Raw genomic sequence first — 24,641 nt, 5'->3', positions numbered from 1 at the left:
TCCCTGTCCATTGTTTGTAATTTAACACCGAGCTCAGTCCTGAATCAGAACAATGAGTTCATTCCACGTTAGTGAAACAAAGCTGTGATGTCATCAGAGTGGTTCAACCTGATTCTGTGCATTCTGTGTGTGTGTGTGTGTGTGTGTGTGTGTGTGTGTGTACGTTTTAATCTGTTTCAGGATAAAACCAACCTGAGTTAGAGTCAGTGTGAACATGACCATGTGAGGACATGTTCACGTCCCCTGTTGCACATTCCAGCTGAGGGGGCGTGTCCTATGTGACGAGTGACAGGCATGCATTTCACCTTCATGGACACGCCCACTTCTACCTCTATAAAACCAGTAGAAAGTGTTTCTCTGGTTACAGATGAAATGACGCTGAGTCGTGACATCCAATCAGTGATGAGTTTCTCCCCAAGTCCCTCCCCCTGTCATCACTGGTCACTAATGAAGTGAGAAAATATTGCAACTATGTTAAAGCCACTTATCACAAGTGATTTAATGAGTAGTAGTAACCATAGTAACTATAGTCACTGAAGTCACATTGGGCGTGAACTCATCTTTAGACTAAAATGTGAGAGTGGAACTAGGATCAATAAACTACATTAGTTCATACCTGATCAGATATAGATTCAGCAGAAAAATTTACACTTTAAAGTCAAACTCTTGTTTCTGATGATTTATGCTAACATTTACACCTGAGCACTCTCCACTGTGGGAGGGTCCATGTGATCATGTGTTCATGGGTAGATTCAGAAGTGGGAGGGACCAGACGTTAAGGGTTGCCATGTTGGACGTTTCTCCTCACTGAGCAGAGGTAGATCCACTTCCTGTTGGTGGTGAAACCAGAGGAAACCACACACAGCTCCTGTTTGGTGCTAATGCTACGTTTAGCATCAGTGCTAATGATGAGTCTAAACTGTGATGGAGGGATGATTGTGAGCTTTAAAAGCAGTAGTTTAGTTTACCCTCCTGCTTTATTTATAACTGACCTTTTTATTTAGATGTCTCTGTTCAAAATGTGTTGAAATAAAGTTTTAAAGCCTTTTATCATCCACAGTTTAGCACACAGTGATTCATACGGATTTCATCCTTAGCTAAAGCGTCATAAAGCTGTGGGTCGAGGGCCAAACATGGCCTTGGAACTTAATCCTACTCAACTAAACTCTGCTTTTTAGTGAAAGAAAGGAGTTTTTAAAGCTGCTTGTCTTTACTTTTCTGACATTTAATACACATTGTTAGGTTCAACCCCACGGTCACATGATCAATATTAACGTCAGCATTTGGAATAATGAGCATTAATAAAGAGTTTGTGCTTTTTGTAATGGTTTTATGCATTTTTGTTGTTTTTCTGGTCATTTTGAGTATTTTATGGTAAATGTTAAATAGACATGATTTATATAGTTTTATCACCACTGAAACAGTCTCAAAGCTTTACATATCAGCTCATTCACCAGTGGGACAGGACTGCCATGCAAGGCACTAGTCGACCACTGGGAGCAACTTAGGGTTCAGTGTCTTGCCCAAGGACACTTCGACACATAGTCAGGTACTGGGATTGAACCCCCAACCTCTCGATCAGAAGACGACCCACTACCACCTGAGCCACGGTCTCCCATTTTTTATTTTTTGTTTTATGTGATTTTGGACACATTTTAAGTTTTTCTGTTGTCGTTTTGTGTGTTTTCGGGTCATTTTGTGGGTTCTTAATCACTTTGTGTGTTTTTCTATTGTTTTTAGTCATTCTTTGGGTTTGTTTGGAGAATGCACAAAATGAGTTCATGGTCGACTAGAACGACCACTTCTGATCATCCTTTATTTATATTCACACAGTGGATAGTTTGTGACTAATTAATGTCATCACACCCAATACTCACTGCTGATTGGTTCACAGAATCTATTTGTGACCTTTGACCTCTGTAACAGATTCTGTTCCACTGAGATACAGAACCTCAGACTTTCAGAGAATTCATGAAAACAAGCTTCCTGTCTGGCTCCGCCCACTCTTCTGTCACTTCCTGTCTTTGTTTTCCTGTCCTGAGTCACACTCACTCACATGAGATCTGACCAATGCAAACAGTCATCAGACTCAAATAGACAACGTATCAGATATAATCAACTGGTGGCCCATGGACCACACATGGCCCTCTGCCTCATTATGTACAGCCCCCAAAACAATTACACAAAATAACTCCCAAAACACACAGAACCACAACAAAAATATACAAAAAAAAGAGAAGGAAAAAAAAAAACATAAAAACACTATAAAAATACAAAAGGATAAATATGACTCCAGACATGCAAAATATTAACGAAAATACACAAAATGACAAAAAATGCACAAAATAACAATCAAAACATGACCGTGGCTCAGTGGTAGAGTGGGTCGTCCAATAACCAAAGGGTTGGGGGTTCTAATCCCACTCTATCCAAGTCATTGTCATTGCGTCCTTGGGCAAGGCACATCTCAATAATGAAGTAGTACTAAGTATTTTCTGGTTTAAATCAAATGAATCAAACGTTGCTGCTTCATCTGTGGGTGTATTTTTATCACATTTGAACATAAGCACGTGATTGGAGCAAACTTCTTATGAAAGGGAGGGGGCGTAACCATGGCAACCACATGCATCTGGTGCTCTTCCTGTTTAGTGGGATTACAGATGTGTCACATGGACACAAATGTTAATAAACTCTAAACTCTCCCTTTGTCCTGATGCACATACCTGACGAGAGTCCTGGTTTACTTCCTGTTTGTCCACTTCCTGTTTTAGGTCTTCCAGAGGTGTGCAGCGTAATGACTCCAGCGTTCACAGACTCCGTCCGTCTCTACAGACAAAACAAAGGTCACTACGGCCCCTGGGACATGATGTGTGGAGAACCTCCACAGGTCAGAACCTCATTCTGTTACACGTGTACAAGATGAGCCGAGATATGATGAAATATGAGAAGATTCAATGATACAATCAATGCAATGAGATGAAACATAACTATTTGATCCAAAGAATAAGATGAGATGAACTGAATTAACATATAACCAGATACAGTGCTAGCTATTATAGCGTAGTGCTGTGTGTGATGCTAGCTCTAACAGCGTAGCACTGTGTGTGATGCTAGCTCTAACAGCGTAGCACTGTGTGTGATGCTAGCTCTAACAGCGTAGCGCTGTGTGTGATGCTAGCTCTAACAGCGTAGCACTGTGTGTGATTCTAGCTCTAACAGCGTAGTGCTGTGTGTGATGCTAGCTCTAACAGCGTAGTGCTGTGTGTGATGCTAGCTCTAATAGCGTAGCACTGTGTGTGATGCTAGCTCTAACAGCGTAGCACTGTGTGTGATGCTAGCTCTAACAGCGTAGTGCTGTGTGTGATGCTAGCTCTAACAGCGTAGTGCTGTGTGTGATGCTAGCTCTAATAGCGTAGCGTTGTGTGTGATGCTAGCTCTAACAGCGTAGTGCTGTGTGTGATGCTAGCTCTAATAGCGTAGCGTTGTGTGTGATGCTAGCTCTAACAGCGTAGTGCTGTGTGTGATGCTAGCTCTAACAGCGTAGTGCTGTGTGTGATGCTAGCTCTAATAGCGTAGCACTGTGTGTGATGCTAGCTCTAACAGCGTAGCACTGTGTGTGATGCTAGCTCTAACAGCGTAGCGCTGTGTGTGATGCTAGCTCTAACAGCGTAGCACTGTGTGTGATGCTAGCTCTAACAGCGTAGTGCTGTGTGTGATGCTAGCTCTAATAGCGTAGCATTGTGTGTGATGCTAGCTCTAACAGCGTAGTGCTGTGTGTGATGCTAGCTCTAACAGCGTAGCACTGTGTGTGATGCTAGCTCTAACAGCGTAGTGCTGTGTGTGATGCTAGCTCTAATAGCGTAGCATTGTGTGTGATGCTAGCTCTAACAGCGTAGTGCTGTGTGTGATGCTAGCTCTTATAGCGTAGCATTATGTGTGATGCTAGCTCTAACAGCGTAGTGCTGTGTGTGATGCTAGCTCTGATCATGTAGTGCTGTATGTAGATTCTAGCTCTGATAGCCAACATTGTGTGTGATGCTAGCTCTAATAGCGTAGCATTGTGTGTAGATTCTAGCTAACCTGGTGATGGAGACGCTCCATCCTCAGCTGAGGGATGTGATTGGTCGTCGTCTGAAGGGGAAACTACAGCAGAGACAGAGACACTGGATGATGGTGAGTTTAGATCATCAGAGGAGACCATGATCTTCATCACGCTCACACTCCTCCTCCTCCTATAGATATCAGATGCTGTGTACAGACAGGTGTGTTCTCAGACTAAGGGTCAGTACGAGGCTCTGCTGCAGAGCTGTGAGACACAGAGAGCTTCACTGGACTCCAGACTGAGAACAGACATGGACCAGATCATTACGTCTAAAGAACACGTCTGCACCAAGATCAGAGGTGATGGAAATGTATATACATAATACATTATCATTTCATAATATCATTTAATCATGTGTACCATGTTTGGTCCATTATAATCAATAATCAATAGGTTTAATTTCAGAGCAGAAACAACAGGAAGTGTTCACATGCTTTAGATGATAGAAACCGACCAATGAGACATTAATGTTGTTGATGTCTCTAATCTTGTGGCTGTCTACACTACAGTGTGTGATGATGTCATGAACAGAAAATGTTTGAAGGTGTTGGCTTGGATGTGGTTACCATGGTTCCCATTGATCTGGTGCTCAGTAAACAAAAAGCTGCTCACTCAGCATTGTCTCTTTAAGGAAGGACTCCACTCACACACCTCCAGCGTTCCTTGTTCTCCTGCTCTCATCATTTTGAGCATGTGTTTAAATTCCATCGTTGGCTCCAGTCTCTGAATTCTTTCACTGACAGTCGTTGTTTTGATGAAAGCAGAGAGACAACATTCCATTAGTGATGAACAGATGATTAACAACAGAGGAATGAGAGAATAACATTAACACACCCAGCTAACAGCTAACGGCTAACGGCTAGTCATTTTTCTGGTATCAAAAATAAATAATAATAATAATGATTTTTTTTTCATTAAAAAGTTACAAGATTAATAAAAATAACAGCAATAATAATGATAACATTACATAATTTGATAAGTCAATCCTACATTTTAAATGTTACTTTATTAATGTTCTTATCTATTGTTTAATTATCTGGTATAGATCTGTTTATTAGTGTTTTAGATGTTTGACCCACATGGTGACCTTTAACCTCACCTGGTGATGATAACCTTTAACCTCCAGGGCTGGTGCTTCCTAAAGCTGAGGAGCTGGTGAGGACCAGCGTGCAGCCGTACCTGATCTCCATCCTGGAGGCCCTGATGGAACCCACCAGCCAAGGTTTCTCTGAGCTCAGAGACGTGTTCTCTGGAGAACTGGTGGACATGAGTAAGAACTGCATCAACCAGGGAGACAAAGACAAACTGGCACATGTGAGTCAGCAGAGACACGCCCACATTCATTAACACCAACCAATCACATCCCTTCAACTTCTACAGGGCCAGAACAGATAATGATTTTATTTTACAGACTTATAGATAATAGATATGTTAAAGGATGATAGAGCAGGATGTATAGATCAGACTCCATAGTGACACCACGATGGTTAGTGTTTATCAGCTGATTGGTTACTGTAACTAGAGGATGGGTACCCGAGCCAACCCTGAGGGGTGGGGTTCAAACAGATATGTAGAAGTGGTGGTGGTGTTGGTCACATCAGAATCAGAATCAGAATCAGAAATGTTTTATTTGCCATGTACAGTTTTGAGGACAGTACAAGGAATTTGACTTGGTGGTTGGTGCACAAAACAAGCAACAAAAAGAAATAAAAGAAATAAAAACAAAACAACAAAGAACAACCCAGCAACAATAATAATAATAATAATGATAAATATAAAGGATGAGGGATAAATAAAGAATAGATAGAGAATAAAGGATAAATAGGATAAATATAAATATAAATATATATATACAGTGCAGCAGGTATCAAGCTGGTGGAGGTGGTGATTGGGTGGGGGGGGGGGGGGGGGGGGTTCAGTGGGTGACTTGGGGTGTGTTCATGTGGATGGTGGCAGAGGGAAAGAAGCTGTTTTTGTGTCTGGAGGTTCTGGTCCTGATGGACCGAAACCTCCTACCAGAAGGGAGAGATTGAAACAGTTTATGACCGGGGTGGGAGGGGTCGGCCACAATCTTTCCTGCACGCCTCAAAATCCTGGAGGCGTACAGGTCCTGGAGGGAGGGCAGATTGCAGCCGATGACCTTCTCTGCAGAGTGGATGATACGCTGCAGTCTGGCCTTGTCCTTGGCCGTAGCTGCAGCGTACCAGATGGTGATGGAGGAGCAGAGGATGGACTGGATGATGGAGCTGTAGAAGTTCACCATCATCTTTGTTGGCAGACTGAACTTCTTCAGCTGCCGCAGAAAGTACATCCTCTGCTGAGCTTTTTTGATAAGGGAGCTGATGTTCAGCTCCCACTTGAGGTCCTGAGTGATGATGGTCCCCAGGAAGCAGAAGTTCTCCACAGAGCTCACTGTAGAGTCTCCCAGGGTGAGGGGGGTGAGGGGGGCTGGGTTCTTCCTGAAGTCTGCTATCATCTCCACTGTCTTTAAAGCATTGAGCTCCAGGTTGTTCTGGCTGCACCAGGACACCAGCCGGTCTGTCTCCCACCTGTAGTCAGACTCGTCTCCATCAGCGATGAGACCGATGATGGTCGTGTCGTCTGCAAACTTCAGGAGTTTGACCGACTGGTGAGAGGAGGTGCAGCTGTTGGTGTACAGGGAGAAGAGCAGAGGAGAAAGAACACAGCCCTGAGGAGATCCAGTGCTGATGGTCCGGGGAGCAGAGATGGTTTTTCCCAGCTTCACGTGCTGCTTCCTGTCAGACAGGAAGTCTGTGATCCACCTGCAGGTGGAGTCTGGCACGTTCAGCTGGGAAAGCTTGTCCTGAAGGAGAGCTGGGATTATTGTATTTAAAGCAGAGCTGAAGTCCACAAACAGGATCCTGGTGTAGGAGCCTGGGGAGTCCAGGTGCTGGAGGATGAAGTGGAGAGCCAGGTTAGCCTGCAGCGTTCTTCATTTCCTGGAGCTGAATAATGCAGCTTTAACTGTAACAGTGAGAACAGGATCCCAGAGCAGAGGAATAACTACATGGATTATCATTATCTATCATACATGGATTATAGAAATACATCCCATAGGTCTCTAGTGTGCACTGTGCCCCTGTTTGTTTCACGTTCTCGTGTTACACTGATCTGATGTTAACATTAACAGTTGTTTATTAATAAAATCGGTGCTTACCAATAAAACAGACGTAAATATGTCATTTATTTGAAAAAAAAAATGAAGTTTTCACGGTTGAGTCGGACTCTGACAGGAAAAAAACGTCCTGATCCACACTGTGACATTTATTTACTCTCTGTTTATGTGACTGTTTACTTTGCACATGCCTCTGCGTACATCTGGGGAACCAAACAGTAGTTTAGTCCACTGTGTTTGTCTTCTTTCTGTTGTCTTCTTCTTATTGATGGTAGTGGAACCCCTCTCTAAGACGTGGAGAACGTGCACTAGCATCATTTGACGTCACGTCTGCAGAAAAATGTTAAATTCATGTTTATTTTTTCACAAATCCTTTAATGTGTAAATGTAGAATCTAGAGCAGATCCTCTATGAAGCTTCACTAACACACAGATGTTTAACTGAAATATAAAAACATCTGTCGACACATATTCTCTCTGAATAAATAAAGTCTAACCTTTGACCTTTGGCCCTGGTTCTACAGCAAATGGAGCGTGTGTCCATGCTGGCATTCCATCCTGTGAAGATGCAGAGCTGCTACGAGAAGATGGAGGATCTGAACCTGGAGGGTCTACAGGACAGGTTCTACTGGACCAGTCCATCAGTGTTTATTAGTAGAGCTCAGATACTGATGAGACAGGTACACACACACACACACACACATCTGTGTTAGCGTTAGCATCAGTGTAACATGTGTCTGTGGTCTCAGCTAGCAGACGACGCTGTGTACACGTTTGAGCAGCTGCTCAGTCAGTCTCTGGAGGCTCAAAGAGGAGAAGAAGCAGAAGAAGAAGACGACGACGTGGTCAAAGCCATCCAACGATGCCAGGATAGAGTCCTGAAGGTAGCATCCAACCTCACAACATTAACAACAACCTCCACTCAGTCCCACATTAACAACATTAATGTTATCTTTAATGTTTTTATCTGCTATCTGTCCTCCTCCAGTGTTACAAATAAAATAGATTATTTATGGACAAGAAACAGGAAGTGAAAATCTAGAGGAAACACACCGTCGTCATGGCAACAGCACAAACAACTCCCCTGTTAGCCTTTGGAGGTGTTGTCATAGGCCAACAGGGAGGGCTCTCTGTTACCATGACGATGGCACATGTTCAATGATGTCAGCAGGAGGGTCATCATGGTAACAAACACAGGCAACAGTAAAGGTAGAAACAGAGGCTGTGAGCACTTCCTTAGTCCACCAACCACTGCAGGGCGATAGAGAGCATTTAATGGAGTAATAGAAAAACGTACGAGATCGTTGAGATATATTAATAATAATAAGAGTGGAGGAAAAGTTAGCTATAAAAAGAGAAGGAAGAAAAGAGACCATGTGAATAGCAGCTAACATGTTAGCATCAGGGAGAGCGAGGGATGCTACAGAGAGCACAAATGTGCATGTTCCACTTCTGAATGTTTCCTAATGTTTGTATCAGAAATACGACTATGACAGCAGTACGGTGAGGAAGAAGTTCTTCAGAGAAGCTCTGCAACAGATCATCATTCCCTTCATGCTGCAGGAGCTCACGCCCTCATGCTCTCCTGTAAGTGCATGTAGCACGTAGCACACGTAGCACGTAGCACGTAGCACACGTAGCACGTAGCACACGTAGCACACGTAGCACGTAGCACACGTAGCACACGTAGCACGTAGCACACGTAGCACGTAGCACACGTAGCACGTAGCACACGTAGCACGTAGCACACGTAAGGCAAGGCAAATGTATTTGTACTGAACATTTCATACATCAGGCAACTCATTGTGCTTTACATGATCAAAAAGTGCAACAGAAAACATTCAACTGCTTAAAAATCAATAAGAACATTTAAAATCATCAGTAAAATATATTTAAAATCATCAACAAACACATGACATCATCAACATGACCATAAATCTCTCTCAATCATACACAGTAGAGAAAAAGTTTGATTTAAAAATGTTCACATGTGATGCTGACTTCAGCTCTGCTGCAGTTTGTTCCACTTCTTTGCAGCATAACAACTAAACACAGCATCACCATGGTTACTGTGAGCTCTGGGCTCCACTATCTGACCTGTGTCCATAGATCTCAGAGACCTGCTGGGTTCATACCTGACTAACATCTCACTGATGTATTCTGGACCAAACCCATTCACACATTTATAACCAGCAGCAGAACTTTACAGTCTCCTCTGAGGCTGACTGGGAGCCAGTGTAATGTGTTCTGACCTCTTTGTTCTGGTTCAGACCTGAGCTGCAGCGTTCTGAACCAGCTGTAGATGTTTGATGAAGACCATTACAATAGTCCAGTCTGCTGGAGATAAAAGCATGGACCAGTTTCTCCTGATCTTTCTGAGTCATTAAACCTTTCACTCTGGAGATGTTCTTTAGGTGGTAGAAGATGTTTTTGTGATAGATTTGATCTGATGCTGAATGTCAGATCTGAGTCAATCAGAACACCAAGGTTTTTGACTTGGTCTTTATCTTCTAAAGATCCAGACTCAGATACTTGCTGACAGCAGTCCTCTTTTCATTGTTACCAAAGACAATCACCTCCATCTTGTCATGGTTTAGTTGAAGGAAGTTTTCACTCATCCATCAGTTTACTTTTTCTAAACAGTCACACAACACCTCAATGGGACCATAGTCATCTGGGTTCAGTGATAGATATAGTTGTGTGTCATCTGCATAGCTCTGATAATCAACCTTACAGTTGTGTAAAATGTGTCCTAAAGGAAGCATATAAAGGCTAAACAGAAGAGGTCCAAGAACAGATCCCTGAGGAACCCCACAGGACATTGGTAATCTGTCAGATTCAAAGTTTACAATGTTTACAAAATAACTTTGATCCTCCAAGTAGAACTTAAACCATTACTTTAACATTTAGTCCAACCCATGTTTACAATCTGTGTAACAACATTGTATGATCTACAGTGTCAAATGTAGACTTAGATCCAATAGAATGAGATCAGATACTTTTCCTGAATCAGTGTTCAACCTTATGTCATTGATCACTTTGATCAGATCAGTTTCTGTGATGTGATGAGAACCAAAACCTGACTGAAATTTATCAAATATTTTGTTGAATGACCACCTTCTTGTAGCACACATAGAACACGTAGCACAATTAAATATATATATATATATATATATATATATATATATATATATATATATAATTTGTGTCAGATATTCTGCTGCACTGACTTTGGAGAATTCTGTGATTAATTGAGAAACTTCAGGTTTTGAGAAAGTCTGAGTGGCACAAAAGTGGGAAATCTTGCTTTTATTTTGAAGTGTAACAAACTCCTGCCGATAGAGGGCGGGGAATGTTAACTTAAAATGTGTTACTAGTAAAGCTGCAAAGCTAGTTGGTTATTTAGTGTCATTAGTTGTTCTATTCATGCACTAGTGAACCAAAACCTTTACTATTAAAAGTGTTTATTTACTAGTACTAGTTTTTATTCTACGAGTAGAAATAGTAAATATTTTCTAAAGCCAATAGGAAGCCTGGATTTACTTCCCCCGCTCCCTTATTAGCATATGAAGCTAACTAGCGACACATTTAGCTTCAATAGTAAAGTCTAGTTGTGCACTAGTAGAGATTAATAATAGTTGATATCACATTTAAAATCAAACAGACAGTTTGTTGGATTCATGTATTTTACATAAACAATAAAAGAGAAATATTTCTCTGATTATTATCACTAACTGTTTATAGTTAAAACATTCACATGATCTAACGTAATGTTTGATCAGCTTCACATTGGGTAATGTTGAGGTTAAAGATGTTTACATGTCTGTAGGTAAATTAACATATGATTAATAAATATATGAATCGTGTAGGAGCTCCCTAGCCTTAAGGAGCTGATCTTTGATTAATAAACATGATTCATACTGTAACTATATGATTCATGTCCTCCAGGAGCTCCCTGGCTTTAAGGAGATGATCTTTGAGGACTTCTCTCAGTTCCTGGTGGTTGAGAACCTGTTTGAGGAGGTGGTTCTACAGTCTGTGTCCAAGGACATCATGATGGGTAAATACTCACCTCACTAATGCTGATGCTAATGCTAATGCTACACATGCTACCAGGACAAAGAACGTTCTTCTTGTTGTGATTGGTCACAAATGGAATGTGGGCGTGGTTACGATTTGTCTTTTAATTTGAAAATAAGAATCTGTGTTTACAAAGCTTTAAACTGAGGGTCCTGGAGGGCTGATGTCCTGTCTGCTTCAGATCAACCTCCTGCTGCTGCTGCTGCTGTGGGCAGCGTCTGAAACAGGCAGGGCAGAGGCTCTCTAGGACCCCCTGGTGAACCCGTGCTGACTGTGTCTTTGTTCCAGCTGTGAGAGACGCCGCCGTCCAGAGGAAACACAACCTGTATAGAGACAGCATCGTCCTCACCAACAGTGATCCCAACCTGCACCTCCTGGAGGAGGCCCCGCCCGTCGACTGGGCTGCCAAGTTTGGAGTGGAGGGGTCGCCGGACGAGGTGGGAGGAGGAGGGGGAGGAGGGGGAGAGATCACAGCATGTGGGAAAAGGAGGAAGCAGGTGGTGTCCATGATCCAGCTGGACGGGGTCCCCCTACCCTACGAGTCCTGTATGGAGGTCCCTGGGGTGGAGCTGATCCCAGAAGAGGAGCATCAGGAGGGGGAGGAGGTTAAGTCCCCTGACAGCGTGGATCAGATCAGAGGCCTGATCAACCCCGTGATGGAGGTGGTACTTCCTGTGAAGGAAGAAGAGAAAGAAGAAGAGGAAGGAGTGACGCCCGTGTCAGGGACCCTCACCACGGAGGACGGCGTGCAGGAGGAGGTGACCTACGTCTCCACAGTCGTCTCCACCACGGCAGCGAAGGACAGAGCGTCAGCCGCCGCCATGATGCAGCAGCTGATCAACAGAAAGTCCACCCTGGAGAAGGAGTTCCAGGACCAGGAGGTGATCCAGAAGGAGGAGGAGGCCATCAGGGACGCCATCCAGGAGATCGAGCTCGCCGTGCAAGACAATGACTTCGACAGTGAGAAGGATCCACGCAGCGACACAACATGTGACAACAGTGGATTGAAGTCAACGAGCAATGGGACGAACGGAGCGGACAACGCCATCCAACCTGCGGACGTGACGTTGCTGGTGTAGGACGACCAACCAACGCCAAACTGACATCACGGAGCGACGAGAGGAAGTGGATCTTTTTAGGACGTTAATGTTTGAGGCTAATTTGTCGTTAGCTTTAGCACATTTTTAACAATTTGTTCCTTTTTATAGAAACTAAAGTAGGACAAACATCACGTCATTTTTAACACGAGAATGAACTAAAAACTCCAAGTTTGTGGTGTTTTAAGGGAACGTTTTGTATCGTAGCATCACGTTAGCATTAGCATCAGCTCAGGACTCACAGGAAGTAGTTCGAGGACAGCGACGGACACTTCCTGTTAGAGACGAGACGTCTCAACATTAACCAGTGACAAATTTAACAAATCACTTCCTGTTTTGTGAGAAAAGCATCCAGAATAATTCATTTTATTACTGTAAATAAATCTCCAAAATTGAAAAGTTGACAAAATTGCCTTTAACGCTTAAAACTAAATTCCTTAAATATTTTGAAGGGTTTTCAATTGCATCCAACCTGGCAACCCCATTCACCACTGGTTTAACATCTGGTCAGATTCTCAGCTTGTGAATAATCTGGTTTAAACATGTATATAAATATCTAGTCAGCAGTTTATTTATTCATGCTCTGTGTGTGTGTGTGTGTGTGTGTGTGTGTGTAACCTTCAGTGTCATTAATCATCAGCACAGACCAATAAAATCTGTCAGAAGCTCCGCCTCTTTATTTAGGCCCACAAACACAAAGTGTTGATGAAAAGATGGATTTAAAATGATTAGAATATAAAAGTATGAAATCAGTGAGACGTCTATGAAGAACCACTGTGGAGAGTTTACATGTTCTCCCTGAACATGTGATCAATCATTTTACTGATCACTTAGATTTGACATGAAAACCATACATTTCCACATTATTTCTTATTAATGATTAATGATCGTCACTTTAAAATTATATTATTTTGGGACCAATTTTTTATTTAATTTCTGGAAATTTTATTCAATAATTTAATGAAAATTTAGATTTTGGAAGAAATTTCTCATAAAAATGTCAGCCATCATGTGATATAATGTAGAGTTTGTGTATTTAAAAGGACAAATATAATTTCTATAACTGAATTGTTTGGTAATTAATTATTAATTCAGCTTCACTTTCTCCTGCTGCGGACCAAATTGGATGTTCTAAAGGGTCAATTTTGGCCCCCGAGGCTCGCGTTTGACACCATGCTTTGTAAGTTGGGGCATCCTGTACAGTGGTGGTCCCCAACCACCAGGCCGTGGACCGATACCAGGCCGCAAAGAAAGTCCCAATGATTTATGAATTATTTTAATTACAGGCGTTTTATTTTGAAAAATCCCCAGTTCTGCACTTACATGCATAAAGGCTTAGGAGCCACTAGGGGGCCCCAAAGCTTCATCCTTCTCCTCATTAGAGGAGAATGAATGAGTTACAAAGCACTGTGTTAAACTCACGGCTGGGGGGCCAAATCTGGCCGTTGAGAGCATTAACAATAATAATAATAATAATAAAATGGACACTTTACAGAATGATTAAAAACAATAAAATAACAAAGAAGTAAAAACAAGAAACGAAAAATAAGAGAAAGATTTAATCATTTTGTAAAATATCAAATAATTTGTACAAATTTCAGTTAAATTCATAAATTCAATGAAACTACAATATTTATATATAAATACATACTGTATATATAAGCTTTATTTATAAATGTATAAAGCTTATATGACATGACGACAGTCACAAAGAGATGAAAAAACTCAATGCTTCTAAAATCCTCAAATTTCTCACAAATATTCTAAACTAAAAGAAAGAAAAAGGACATTTTAAACCCCAGGAACTGATATTTGTTTATTAGTGGATCGTGTCCTTTAAAAAACTTGTTTACATATAAACAGAGGCACATTAATGTTAGTTATAATCTATAATCAAAACTCTGTATTTAAAAGCCCTGTTTCACAGGCTAGAAAATAAACATAGGAAACATGAATAAAATTTACGCTAATGCACATAATGTCATTAAAATGTCTAAAATAATTCAACATACGGTATGAAAATAAACACAAACTGTTGGAGTTTAAAACAAATGAGGAAATAAATCACAATTGAAAGGTTTAAAAAAACTTCTATTTAATTTAAAAAGGAAAGTAGTGAAAATAAAAGAAGCCTGAAGATACCTCAGTCTCTTATTGTGAAATCCTTTAGTGTGTGGGGGCGGGGCTTCAGCGGCACATTAAACAGATTCTGTTTCTTTGTGACATAAAAACACTTTTAATGACTTTTAAGGCATAATTTCTGTTGTTGTTGGTTCACGTCACATGTTGTCTCTGTGTTCCATCATTAATTACTGTAACTAAAATAATCAAATCAAACACTGTAGGACGTGTTACAAACGTCTCCAGGCCCCGCCCACACTAGGCTCCTCCCCTAAGGCACGCAGCACAACATGTGATTGACTTGGACAGAATCAATAATCAATACAATCAGAAAGTTAGTAAATATTAAAACACTGTTAAGTGTGAAAATCTGATTTAAATAGATTTGATTCCCTTTAATGAAACATATTTATCAACAACATGTGACACAATCAAACGTCCCATGGTTCAGTTTGTAACAGAGGCTGATGTTGATGACATCATCACTGACTTATTAATTCATATATTAAACACTTTATAATCATTCATGTAAAGTTAAAGTAGTTCTGACCTTTGATCTTTACAGACATCATCACTGATTGGCTCAAAGTGTTTCACCTGCAGATGTTTGGAGTCTCAGAGTCAGTGGGAGGAGCTGCAGAGCAAAGTGGGCGGAGCCTACAGACTCATCGTACTGGGGTCTGAATCGGTCCTCGGTCCAGCAGAGGGAAAGAGATAAAATACCCAAGGGCGGAGCCAAAGACCACGCCCACAAAGATCCAGACATTGTAGGACATGACGCACAGCATCAGCAGGTACCCCAGGGACACCTGGAGAACATGTAGCAGCGTCTGAGACACGTGGAGCAGACAGCTGTGGAGGAGAACACACACACGCGCACGCACGCACGCACGCACGCACGCACGCACGCACGCACGCACGCACGCACGCACGCACGCACGCACGCACGCACGCACGCACGCACGCACACACACACACACACACACACACACACACACACACACACACACACACACACACACACACACACACACACACACACACACACACACACACACACACACACACACACACACACACACACACACACACACTTGTTAAACATGTGATCAGAGATGGAAATATTAATATGATGATATAAATCATAAAGGAAACAGACTAAACATGTTTTTAAACACTATCACATCACTATTCCCACGGTACGTTTATAATAAATGTCAAAGTTGTGATGTAATGTAGCCTGACCCTCTGAAACATATTAATATACATTCATAACTATTTACATTATGTTTGGCATGATTTCAGAAAGTTGAACTAAAGTCATTTAAAGAAGAACTTTATCACCTGTTTGATGGTGGCTTAGTGATGATGGGCGTCAGTGAGGAGTGGGAGGGGCTACTGTCCAACATGTGCACGCTGCTGCTGCTGATGCTGCACACGGGCTCCTGATTGGTCAGCTGGGAGGAGCCATTGCTTAGCCACACCCTCCACATCTTCATCAGCTCATAGAGGATGGTGAAGAGGAAGAGCACCAGCACGGAGAGAACCATTCCTGTACACACACAATATACACACACAATATACACAACACACACATACACAACACAATATACACACATACACATACAATAAACACACACACATACACAATATACACACACAATATACACAACACACACATACATAGCACAATATACACACAAACACAACACAATATACACACAAACACATACATACACATACAATAAACACACACACATACACAATATACACAACACACACATACACAACACAATATACACACAAACACAACACAATATACACACAAACACATACATACAATAAACACACACACATACACAATATACACACACAATATACACAACACACACATACATAGCACAATATACACACAAACACAACACAATATACACACAAACACATACATACACATACAATAAACACACACATACACAATATACACACACAATATACACAACACACACATACACAACACAATATACACACAAACACATACATACACATACAATAAACACACACACATACACAATATACACAACACACACATACACAACACAATATACACACATACACAACACAATATACACACAAACACAACACAATATACACACAAACACATACAGACACAATATACACACAAACACATATATACACATACAATAAACACACACATATACACAACACACACAAACACAACACAATATATACACAAACATACATACACAACACAATATACACAGATACACAACACAATATACACACATACACAACACACACATACACAACACAATACCCACACACAACACAATATACACACAGTTACCTTTAAGCCCCGCCCACTAAACAAAGTGAACCAATGATGTAATCATTACAACTCATAGTGGTTTATCGACAGATAAATTAAAAGTATTGATTTTCATTGGTGTAGTGGTAAAAAAAGTGGGCGTGTCTCACTGTGTCAGGAGCCTCACCCATAATCAAAGTATTTTTAATTCCCGCCCCCTCGTGGCCGCTCAGCAGAAAGCAGTGGTTTAGTTACTCTAATATATTAATGATTGACAGCGTGTGCACGGCGTACCTGTAGCTCCGTGCACGTCCCACCAATCAAACAGCAGCGTCACTCTGCTGGACACGTAGAAAGTCATCTACAAAAACACATTTTCAGATAAAATAACATGAGATGATTGAAATCAGAGGTGTTTCTGAGCTGTTCTCAGGACGGAGCAGAGGAACCGTATTTTACCTTCTTGTATTAGTATTTTCCCATAAATATCCCGTATTTTAATGTGATAATAATTAAAAGATGTCTTACTAAACTGAACACTATCACTAGCATCGAGAGAACTTCCTCCTGAAGTGGCCTGAGTGACAGTTCTCGCGAGATTAGATTAGAATAGAATAGATTAATGCTGACAGCAGCAACAAACCCAGAAATAACTCAGAACAGAGATGATGAATGAAGACGTTACAGTGAAAAAACAAAGAACTGGTGTAAATACTTTGTAAACTGTGACAGAGTTTATCTTCATAAAGACTAGGGATGTAACGATTAATCCTAAGGCAGTTAAAAATCAATTCATAGGTATCACGATTCACATCGATACTGTGAAAATTGAATTGTAGTACTTTTTTTAACCAGAAGCGTAGGCGGTGGGCGGAATTGGCTAATACTTTCTTTCTGACCGCCTTCTACTTTTAAACATGTTCATAAATGATTCCTTACCCCTATAGCACCAAAAATATCTGTAATATTACATGAATATCTGTAAAAGTCACCTTTTTCTATTAGCTCTGTCTGCTAGCATAGCATCTCTTCTTCACTGCTAGATATCTGCATGCCAACTGACCACTGTGTTACCAGCATCCTCTGCTGGTCCAAACAAATATCTGACCTAAATACAGTAAAAAAAATTTAAGTCCAATTGTTAAGGCACAAAATACATTTTCAGTTGCACTTTTAAAAAGAACTATTATGCAGTTTTGCATTGTTTACTATAGAACCAGAATTTAAATCAATAGGCTTTTTCTTCACTTGTATTATTCCTTTATTTATTTCATTCAAGATTCATTTTTAGTTAAATTGCATTCTTTTGAATAGTTTATCAAGGGATTCTTTTGACAATGAAAAATAAAAGGAAAATAATACAGGGTCTTTCAAGGTATAATGGTGCAGTAAATTGTGACACTGCTCTTGAAAGCGATGGGTCACAGGTTCGCGTAGTGCTTCAGTGTTTTTTATGACATTTTTTATGACGTATAGATGACTCTGGTGATAATATTACATTAAAATCAATATAAATGATTAGATATGAAGCATCAGTCACTGTGTTTATATCCAGTGTAACAGGAGGACTCTCTATGCAGACATCCTATGATGCTGACACGTCTCCTCAGACACATTTTATTATTATTATTCACCACTCATCACGTCACTGAAGAGATAAAGTGATGAAGTGATCATAAAGTGTTATTAATTACAGGTGATTTAATCACTATAATCACTGAAGACTGAACACATCTTTAGAACAGGATCATATTCATCAAACACCAGCTTATTTCACCCATTACAGTGAATAAAACACTCTCTTCTGGGTGGTTGTCATGGCAGCTTGAGTAAATCTCTGATCCATTGATGGCTTTTTATCGTGCGCGTGCACGTCAGTAACCCAAGGTTTACATACTCAGGGTTTATTAACCCACTTCATACCAGCTGTAATGGATCAGATACACAGAGTTTACCATGGAGGGTATGTTGACCTAGAGTTTATGGATAGACTCAGAGTTTGTTAAACCTCCTTTATGGAACACACCTCTGGAACGCTCCTAAAAACACAACCTGTTGGTTTCACTGTTTAAACTGATCGTATTGAGACACTAATGAAAGATAGAAATAAAGTGCATAGATGTGCATATTTTAGCCCTAATAAAGACTTTTACTGAACTTATGAGAAAAGACTTAATCACCAATCATTATATGATCAATAGTCCTGATACTGTGATTGTAAAGATCAATAATCACAGTCTGGATTAACCAATAGAAACCACTGCTAAACCCTAATGAAGACTAAAGGTCAAAGGTTACAGAAGAGGTCACATGATGTAGGTAAAATCTGAAATAAACAGAAATCAAACTAAACTAAAGGTTGTGTTATAAGCTCAGAATAAACCTGCTTTACTTTACTTTAGTAAATAAACCTAAACCTGACTCAGCGTTTGTCGCATGGTCCTAATGTTTTGGCTGTAAACGGTGTTAAAACCCACTGAACAGAACAAAAACACGCGTTTACCTGCATGTTGATCCTCTCAGAACAAACAGTCGTCACTACATTTCCCGTGAGCCTCAGCGTCTCCTTTATCTCCTCAGCTCCGACACTTTAACACAAACATCAGCTGTAAACATGTAAACAAGTAAACATGATGTGAACATTATCACTGACTGTTCACTCACTGTGAGCTCATCAACAACTCATGACTTCAGGCCGCACAGCCTGATGGGTAATGTAGTTCTACGTAGCCCATTTTAAATTTAAGCTAGTTTTTAACAGATATTAATGTTTTAACCGAGGTATCGTAAAGTAAACAAACTAATACGCAATTTAATCGCATTTAAAAAAAAGAAAACACACTTTTCAAGAGTAAAACTGCGCGTTAATTCACAAATGGAGTGCGCATGCGTGAACTTCAAGATCCAGAAAACTTTATTAGTCACTGAGGCACAAGTGATGAGCATAAACAAGATTTAAAAATGGACAATATTTACATAATACATATATAATAAAATAAATACACAAATTCAACAGAAGCTATTGAGTTAAATGACTTAATTAGACTAAGACTATTTAAAGCTTTATGAATAAAACATAGTTTAGCAAAGTTTAACTGGACACATAAAATGATCTTTTACTATCAGTGGGGAAAATGAATTGTGCGCTTTTGACACAAATTAAATTGGATATTCAGAGGTGGAACTGCAACCCATTTATTAGTCTTATTCAAAGAATTGAAACTGTAATAAATAATATGTCGTCAAGATTTCTGTTTTTGTTCCAAGCACTCCCAATTGAAATGACCAAAAAACAACGTATTGAATGGGAAAGGATGACTTCAAGATTCATATGAACCCTGGGTAAGGTTTAAAACCCTACAACTCTCAAAAGACAAAGGGGGCGTGGCCATACCAAATTTAAGAGATTATTTTCCTCGGCCCAGATAAGACCACTTCTAAACCACTGCAATAAAGAATAGGAAACAGAACTCTCATTGACAAAGGAAAAACTAATCCAGGCATTACTAGCAGATCAAGATTTATCAAGAGCTATAGATGATATACTAAACTACTGGATAAAATGTCAGTTTAAAGGAATATAATCTACAGGAACATTTCAAACTAATACGCTGGTGATTTTGGGCCTAATCAGTCAGAATCCAGATAGCTCCAGGAATTATTCAGTTACTGATAAGAACCACGTAATGAGCTTCCAGACCTTAAAACATAGATATTTTCTTGAACAACAAGATCATTTTAGATATTTACAGTTACACCACTACTATGACAAGACACTTAAAACCATCTCCTAGATTCAGAACAACCCATATTGAAAGAATTTATAGCAGCAAATGTCGGCTGTATAAAGGCTTTGCAGCTAAAACATCTAATTCAACAGAAAACATAAAAACTAAAGGGAAAAAGAAGGTTATGTTATTATCTCAAAGGAAGAATGGGAGAAGTGTTGTTGATCTCTATGGAAATGAACTGACTCACTCACATAGAGAGAATTTGTTTGTTAGATATTTTATTAACAGAAATCATTCTCCAAACGCTGGAGACAGTGTGAGAGTCAGGATGATAATCATCCTCCGACTAAGATTTGTTGGTCAATTCTTCACAAAAAGATGGAGAGAATATTTAATATGAAGATACATTTCAATTTTCAAACATTTCTCTTTGGAAAGGTGAGCTTCTGTTCAGGACACTTTAACACATACTTGTTTAACATTCTTATAACAGCAGGTAAAAAACTATAACCATCCTGATTCACACACGGTTGAAGAGTGGGAAACATATTCTATGACATATATATAAATATATATAAATCTTCAGCTTGCTTTTTAAACCTCAGTCCTTCAAAATGAAATAAAACTTCCTTTTGGGTGAAATATTATTGACTTTTAAATCCTTTAAATGTTTTTTCTTTGAAATCGTTTGGTTGTTTTCCATTTCATCTGAAAACAAAGTTTAAAACTGTTTGTCATGAAAATAAAGCAGAAACACAGCTAACACAATGTCATGTGACTTTATTTTTCCAGTGTAAAACACAGCTTTAGCTCTGCACTGTAAATGAAATCTTGTATTTATGATGCACCAGTAAACAGTTTAAATGTAGAAAAATAGAAAAGCACACATCATTTATTAAAGGAAACAGGATGTGACGTCATAAAGCTTTCGTACCTTTGGGTGAAGGAGCAGTGAGAGAGTTTAATAGATCAGGGAGTCGTACCAGCAACCTTCAGCATGTCTCCTCTAACTTTAGAAACACTGGAGAATGAAACAGGTGAAGATCATCGTCCACAACCTGAACACTGGGTAGTCCAGTCCGGGTGTTTGTGGGCGTGACTGGGCGTTAAGTTAAAATAGAGTTAATGATTCAAAGCATCAACACCTCTTGTTCTATTATATTCCACAACAATAAGGTCTTTGTTACACACGCACTGAGAATGACACAAAGGAATAAAGCTTTTATAATAATAGCAGATAAACCAAACTGGTAAGAAATCCTAAAAAATGTCTCAAAAAGGTTCAATTCTAAAGCTGCATAAAAGTCTATTTATTTCAACATCATGGTTTTAAGCTCCGTGTAAAGGCAGAAAACTGACCAATCTGGCAACCCTACTAATAGGGCGACACCATATCATCGCATCATAAACCAGAGCTCATACTGACCTTGTTCCTAGGGCTGCTACTTCCCAATTCAGGGTGCAACTTGCTATGCATTTAACACAGAAACCCAGAAAGTTTGAGGAAAGTGGAACAGAAAGATGTATCTGATGTCAGCGTTGCCAGATAAACGCAAACGGTTCAGAAAAAATACTTAAAAATGCACAACTTTAGAAAGCAGCACAAAAGCTTGTTTGCTTTTAGTTAAAGACTTCAAATTACACTGAAGAAAACTGACTAATCTGGCAACACTGTGTTCAGTGCATTGACCTCATTCCTGGCGCTGCTACTTCGTGATTAAGGCTGCTATACATAAAGACCATTCCTCATCAATAATACTAACTATAAATCATTCAAACTATAAAAAGGTGGGAAAAAAAACAGGCTGAAGTTAAGGCGACCAATGAAATGCTCAGCTGGAGCAGATGATGATGATGATGATGATGATGATGATGATGATGATGACGACGACATTAGAGCTGAAGATGGGGAAATAAGGATGTAGTAGTAGTGCTGACCACCAGGGGGCAGAGTGAGAACATAGAGGACCACAGAATAAAGTCTGTATTATATATATCTGTAATACAGTCTGTATTATAGATATTTATAATACAGTCTTTATTATAGATATCTATAATGCTTTCATGCATTTTCTTTTCTTTGTTTTCCCGTGATAACGAGTTATTTTCATTTGTTTTCCTGATATAATGAGATAACAAAGGAAACAATAGTGTAGTAAACATCATTTAGTGTAACAGTGTCAGAGGATAGATAGATCACTGAAATAACATTATGCCTGTCTATCACAGATAATCTACACATTAGTGTACGTACTGTAAAAAGATGGATCATGATGTCATCAGTAAAGATAGAAAGACATTGACACATTTGGATTCATCAGTTCAATAACTCACGATAAAAAAGTGTTCACGTGTATCTACTGACTGTAACACACAGCGTATATTACACGACTGTTTTTATCAGTACAGTCTGTCTGCTGAGCATAGAGCTGTGTATGTAGAGCAGTGTGTGAGCAGGGACCGTCTACAAAGTACAACATCGAAAAGCTCATTTAAACAATAAAATGTATAATACAATATGTAATGATTTTTGTTTATTTTAACAATAGACTTGTATAATATTTTATACATAGCTTCTATAAGAAACTTAAAAACCAAAGACCATCTTTAGTGGGTCTTCTTATGAATACTACTATATGTTGAAATAATGTTCCCACTCTTTCTGCTGACATGGCTGCAGCTTCAGACCCAGGGCCACGCCTGGATTCATAGAAACGTTATTAGAAACACTTCTTACACTAACATTAGTCATGAATGTCCTGGACTTAGACTGTGGGATAAACTTGTACTTAAACTTTAGACACGTTGATCCCAAATACTTGTTTTAGGTTTTACTACTCACTCCTCTGTTCATTCTCCTAGCCTGACTGGCTAATGTAGTAGTGGCTTATGGGTAATGTAGTAGTGGCTTATGGGTAATGTAGTAGTGGTTTATGGGTAATGTAGTAGTGGTTTATGGCTAATGTAGTAGTGGTTTATGGCTAATGTAGTAGTGGTTTATGGGTAATGTAGTAGTGGTTTATGGCTAATGTAGTAGTGGTTTATGGCTAATGTAGTAGTGGTTTATGGGTAATGTAGTAGTGGTTTATGGGTAATGTAGTAGTGGTTTATGGGTAATGTAGTAGTGGCTTATGGGTAAGGTAGTAGTGGCTTATGGGTAATGTAGTAGTGGCTTATGGGTAATGTAGTAGTGGTTATGGGTTAATGTAGTAGTGGTTTATGGGTAATGTAGTAGTGGCTTATGGGTAATGTAGTAGTGGTTTATGGGTAATGTAGTAAGTGGCTTATGGTAATGTAGTAGTGGCTTTATGGGTAATGTAGTAGTGGTTTTATGGGTAATGTAGTAGTGGTTTATGGTAATGTAGTAGTGGTTTATGGCTAATGTAGTAGTGGTTTATGGGTAATGTAGTAGTGGTTTATGGGTAATGTAGTAGTGGCTTATGGGTAATGTAGTAGTGGCTTATGGGTAATGTAGTAGTGGCTTATGGGTAATGTAGTAGTGGCTTATGGGTAATGTAGTAGTGGGCTTAGGGTAATGTAGTAGTGGTTTATGGGTAATGTAGTAGTTGGTTGATGTAGTGGTTTTATGGTAAGTAGTAGTGTTTAGGGTAATGTAGTAGTGGTTTATGGGTAATGTAGTAGTGGCTTATGGGTAATGTAGTAGTGGCTTATGGGTAATGTAGTAGTGGCTTATGGGTAATGTAGTAGTGGTTTATGGGTAATGTAGTAGTGGCTTATGGGTAATGTAGTAGTGGCTTATGGGTAATGTAGTAGTGGCTTATGGGTAATGTAGTAGTGGCTTATGGGTAATGTAGTAGTGGCTTATGGGTAATGTTAGTAGTGGCTTTATGGGTAATGTAGTAGTGGCTTAATGTGTAATGTTAGTAGTGGCTAATGGGATCATGTTAGTACTGGTTTATGGGTAATGGTCGTAGTGGTTTTTATTGCGGTAATGGTAGTAGTTGGCTTATGCGTTAAGTGTAGTAGTGGCTTTATGGGTAATGTAGAGTAGTGGCTTTATGGGCTAATGTAGTCGTGGTTTATGGGTA

General features: G+C 39.7%; 2 protein-coding genes across 3 annotated transcripts in view; one reads left to right on the top strand and one right to left on the bottom strand.

Moving 5' to 3' along the window:
• The window catches only part of niban2a (niban apoptosis regulator 2a), a 30,026-nt gene extending 16,694 nt beyond the window's left edge, over nucleotides 1–13,332 (top strand). The window contains exons 6-14 of the mRNA XM_028463235.1: nucleotides 2,772–2,887; nucleotides 4,069–4,173; nucleotides 4,239–4,401; nucleotides 5,229–5,416; nucleotides 7,762–7,917; nucleotides 7,987–8,121; nucleotides 8,717–8,824; nucleotides 11,186–11,297; nucleotides 11,606–13,332. Of these exons, the coding sequence (XP_028319036.1) occupies nucleotides 2,772–2,887; nucleotides 4,069–4,173; nucleotides 4,239–4,401; nucleotides 5,229–5,416; nucleotides 7,762–7,917; nucleotides 7,987–8,121; nucleotides 8,717–8,824; nucleotides 11,186–11,297; nucleotides 11,606–12,396 (1,874 nt within the window). The 3' untranslated portion in view covers nucleotides 12,397–13,332. The remainder of the gene's footprint in view (nucleotides 1–2,771; nucleotides 2,888–4,068; nucleotides 4,174–4,238; nucleotides 4,402–5,228; nucleotides 5,417–7,761; nucleotides 7,918–7,986; nucleotides 8,122–8,716; nucleotides 8,825–11,185; nucleotides 11,298–11,605) is intronic.
• A 1,160-nt stretch (nucleotides 13,333–14,492) lies between these two features.
• On the bottom strand, nucleotides 14,493–23,600 carry slc31a2 (solute carrier family 31 member 2). Of its 2 annotated transcripts, none has more exons than XM_028463241.1 (5): nucleotides 21,527–23,600; nucleotides 19,365–19,449; nucleotides 17,156–17,222; nucleotides 15,880–16,087; nucleotides 14,493–15,387 (listed from the first exon to the last, which is right to left on the bottom strand). In XM_028463241.1, the coding sequence occupies exons 2-5, from the start codon at nucleotides 19,368–19,370 to the stop codon at nucleotides 15,201–15,203; spliced, it is 468 nt and encodes a 155-aa protein (XP_028319042.1). In that variant the 5' UTR covers nucleotides 19,371–19,449; nucleotides 21,527–23,600; the 3' UTR covers nucleotides 14,493–15,200. The 2 variants fall into 2 exon arrangements, with proteins under 2 accessions (XP_028319042.1, XP_028319041.1); XM_028463240.1 differs by lacking the exon at nucleotides 21,527–23,600 and adding an exon at nucleotides 19,526–19,693.
• Between the last annotated feature and the right edge of the window lie 1,041 nt (nucleotides 23,601–24,641).

The sequence above is a fragment of the Gouania willdenowi genome, chromosome 12 (assembly GCF_900634775.1).
Source record: "Gouania willdenowi chromosome 12, fGouWil2.1, whole genome shotgun sequence".
In the NCBI taxonomy this organism is placed as follows: Eukaryota; Metazoa; Chordata; class Actinopteri; order Blenniiformes; family Gobiesocidae; genus Gouania; species Gouania willdenowi.
This window is presented reverse-complemented; position numbering and strand designations above follow the sequence as displayed.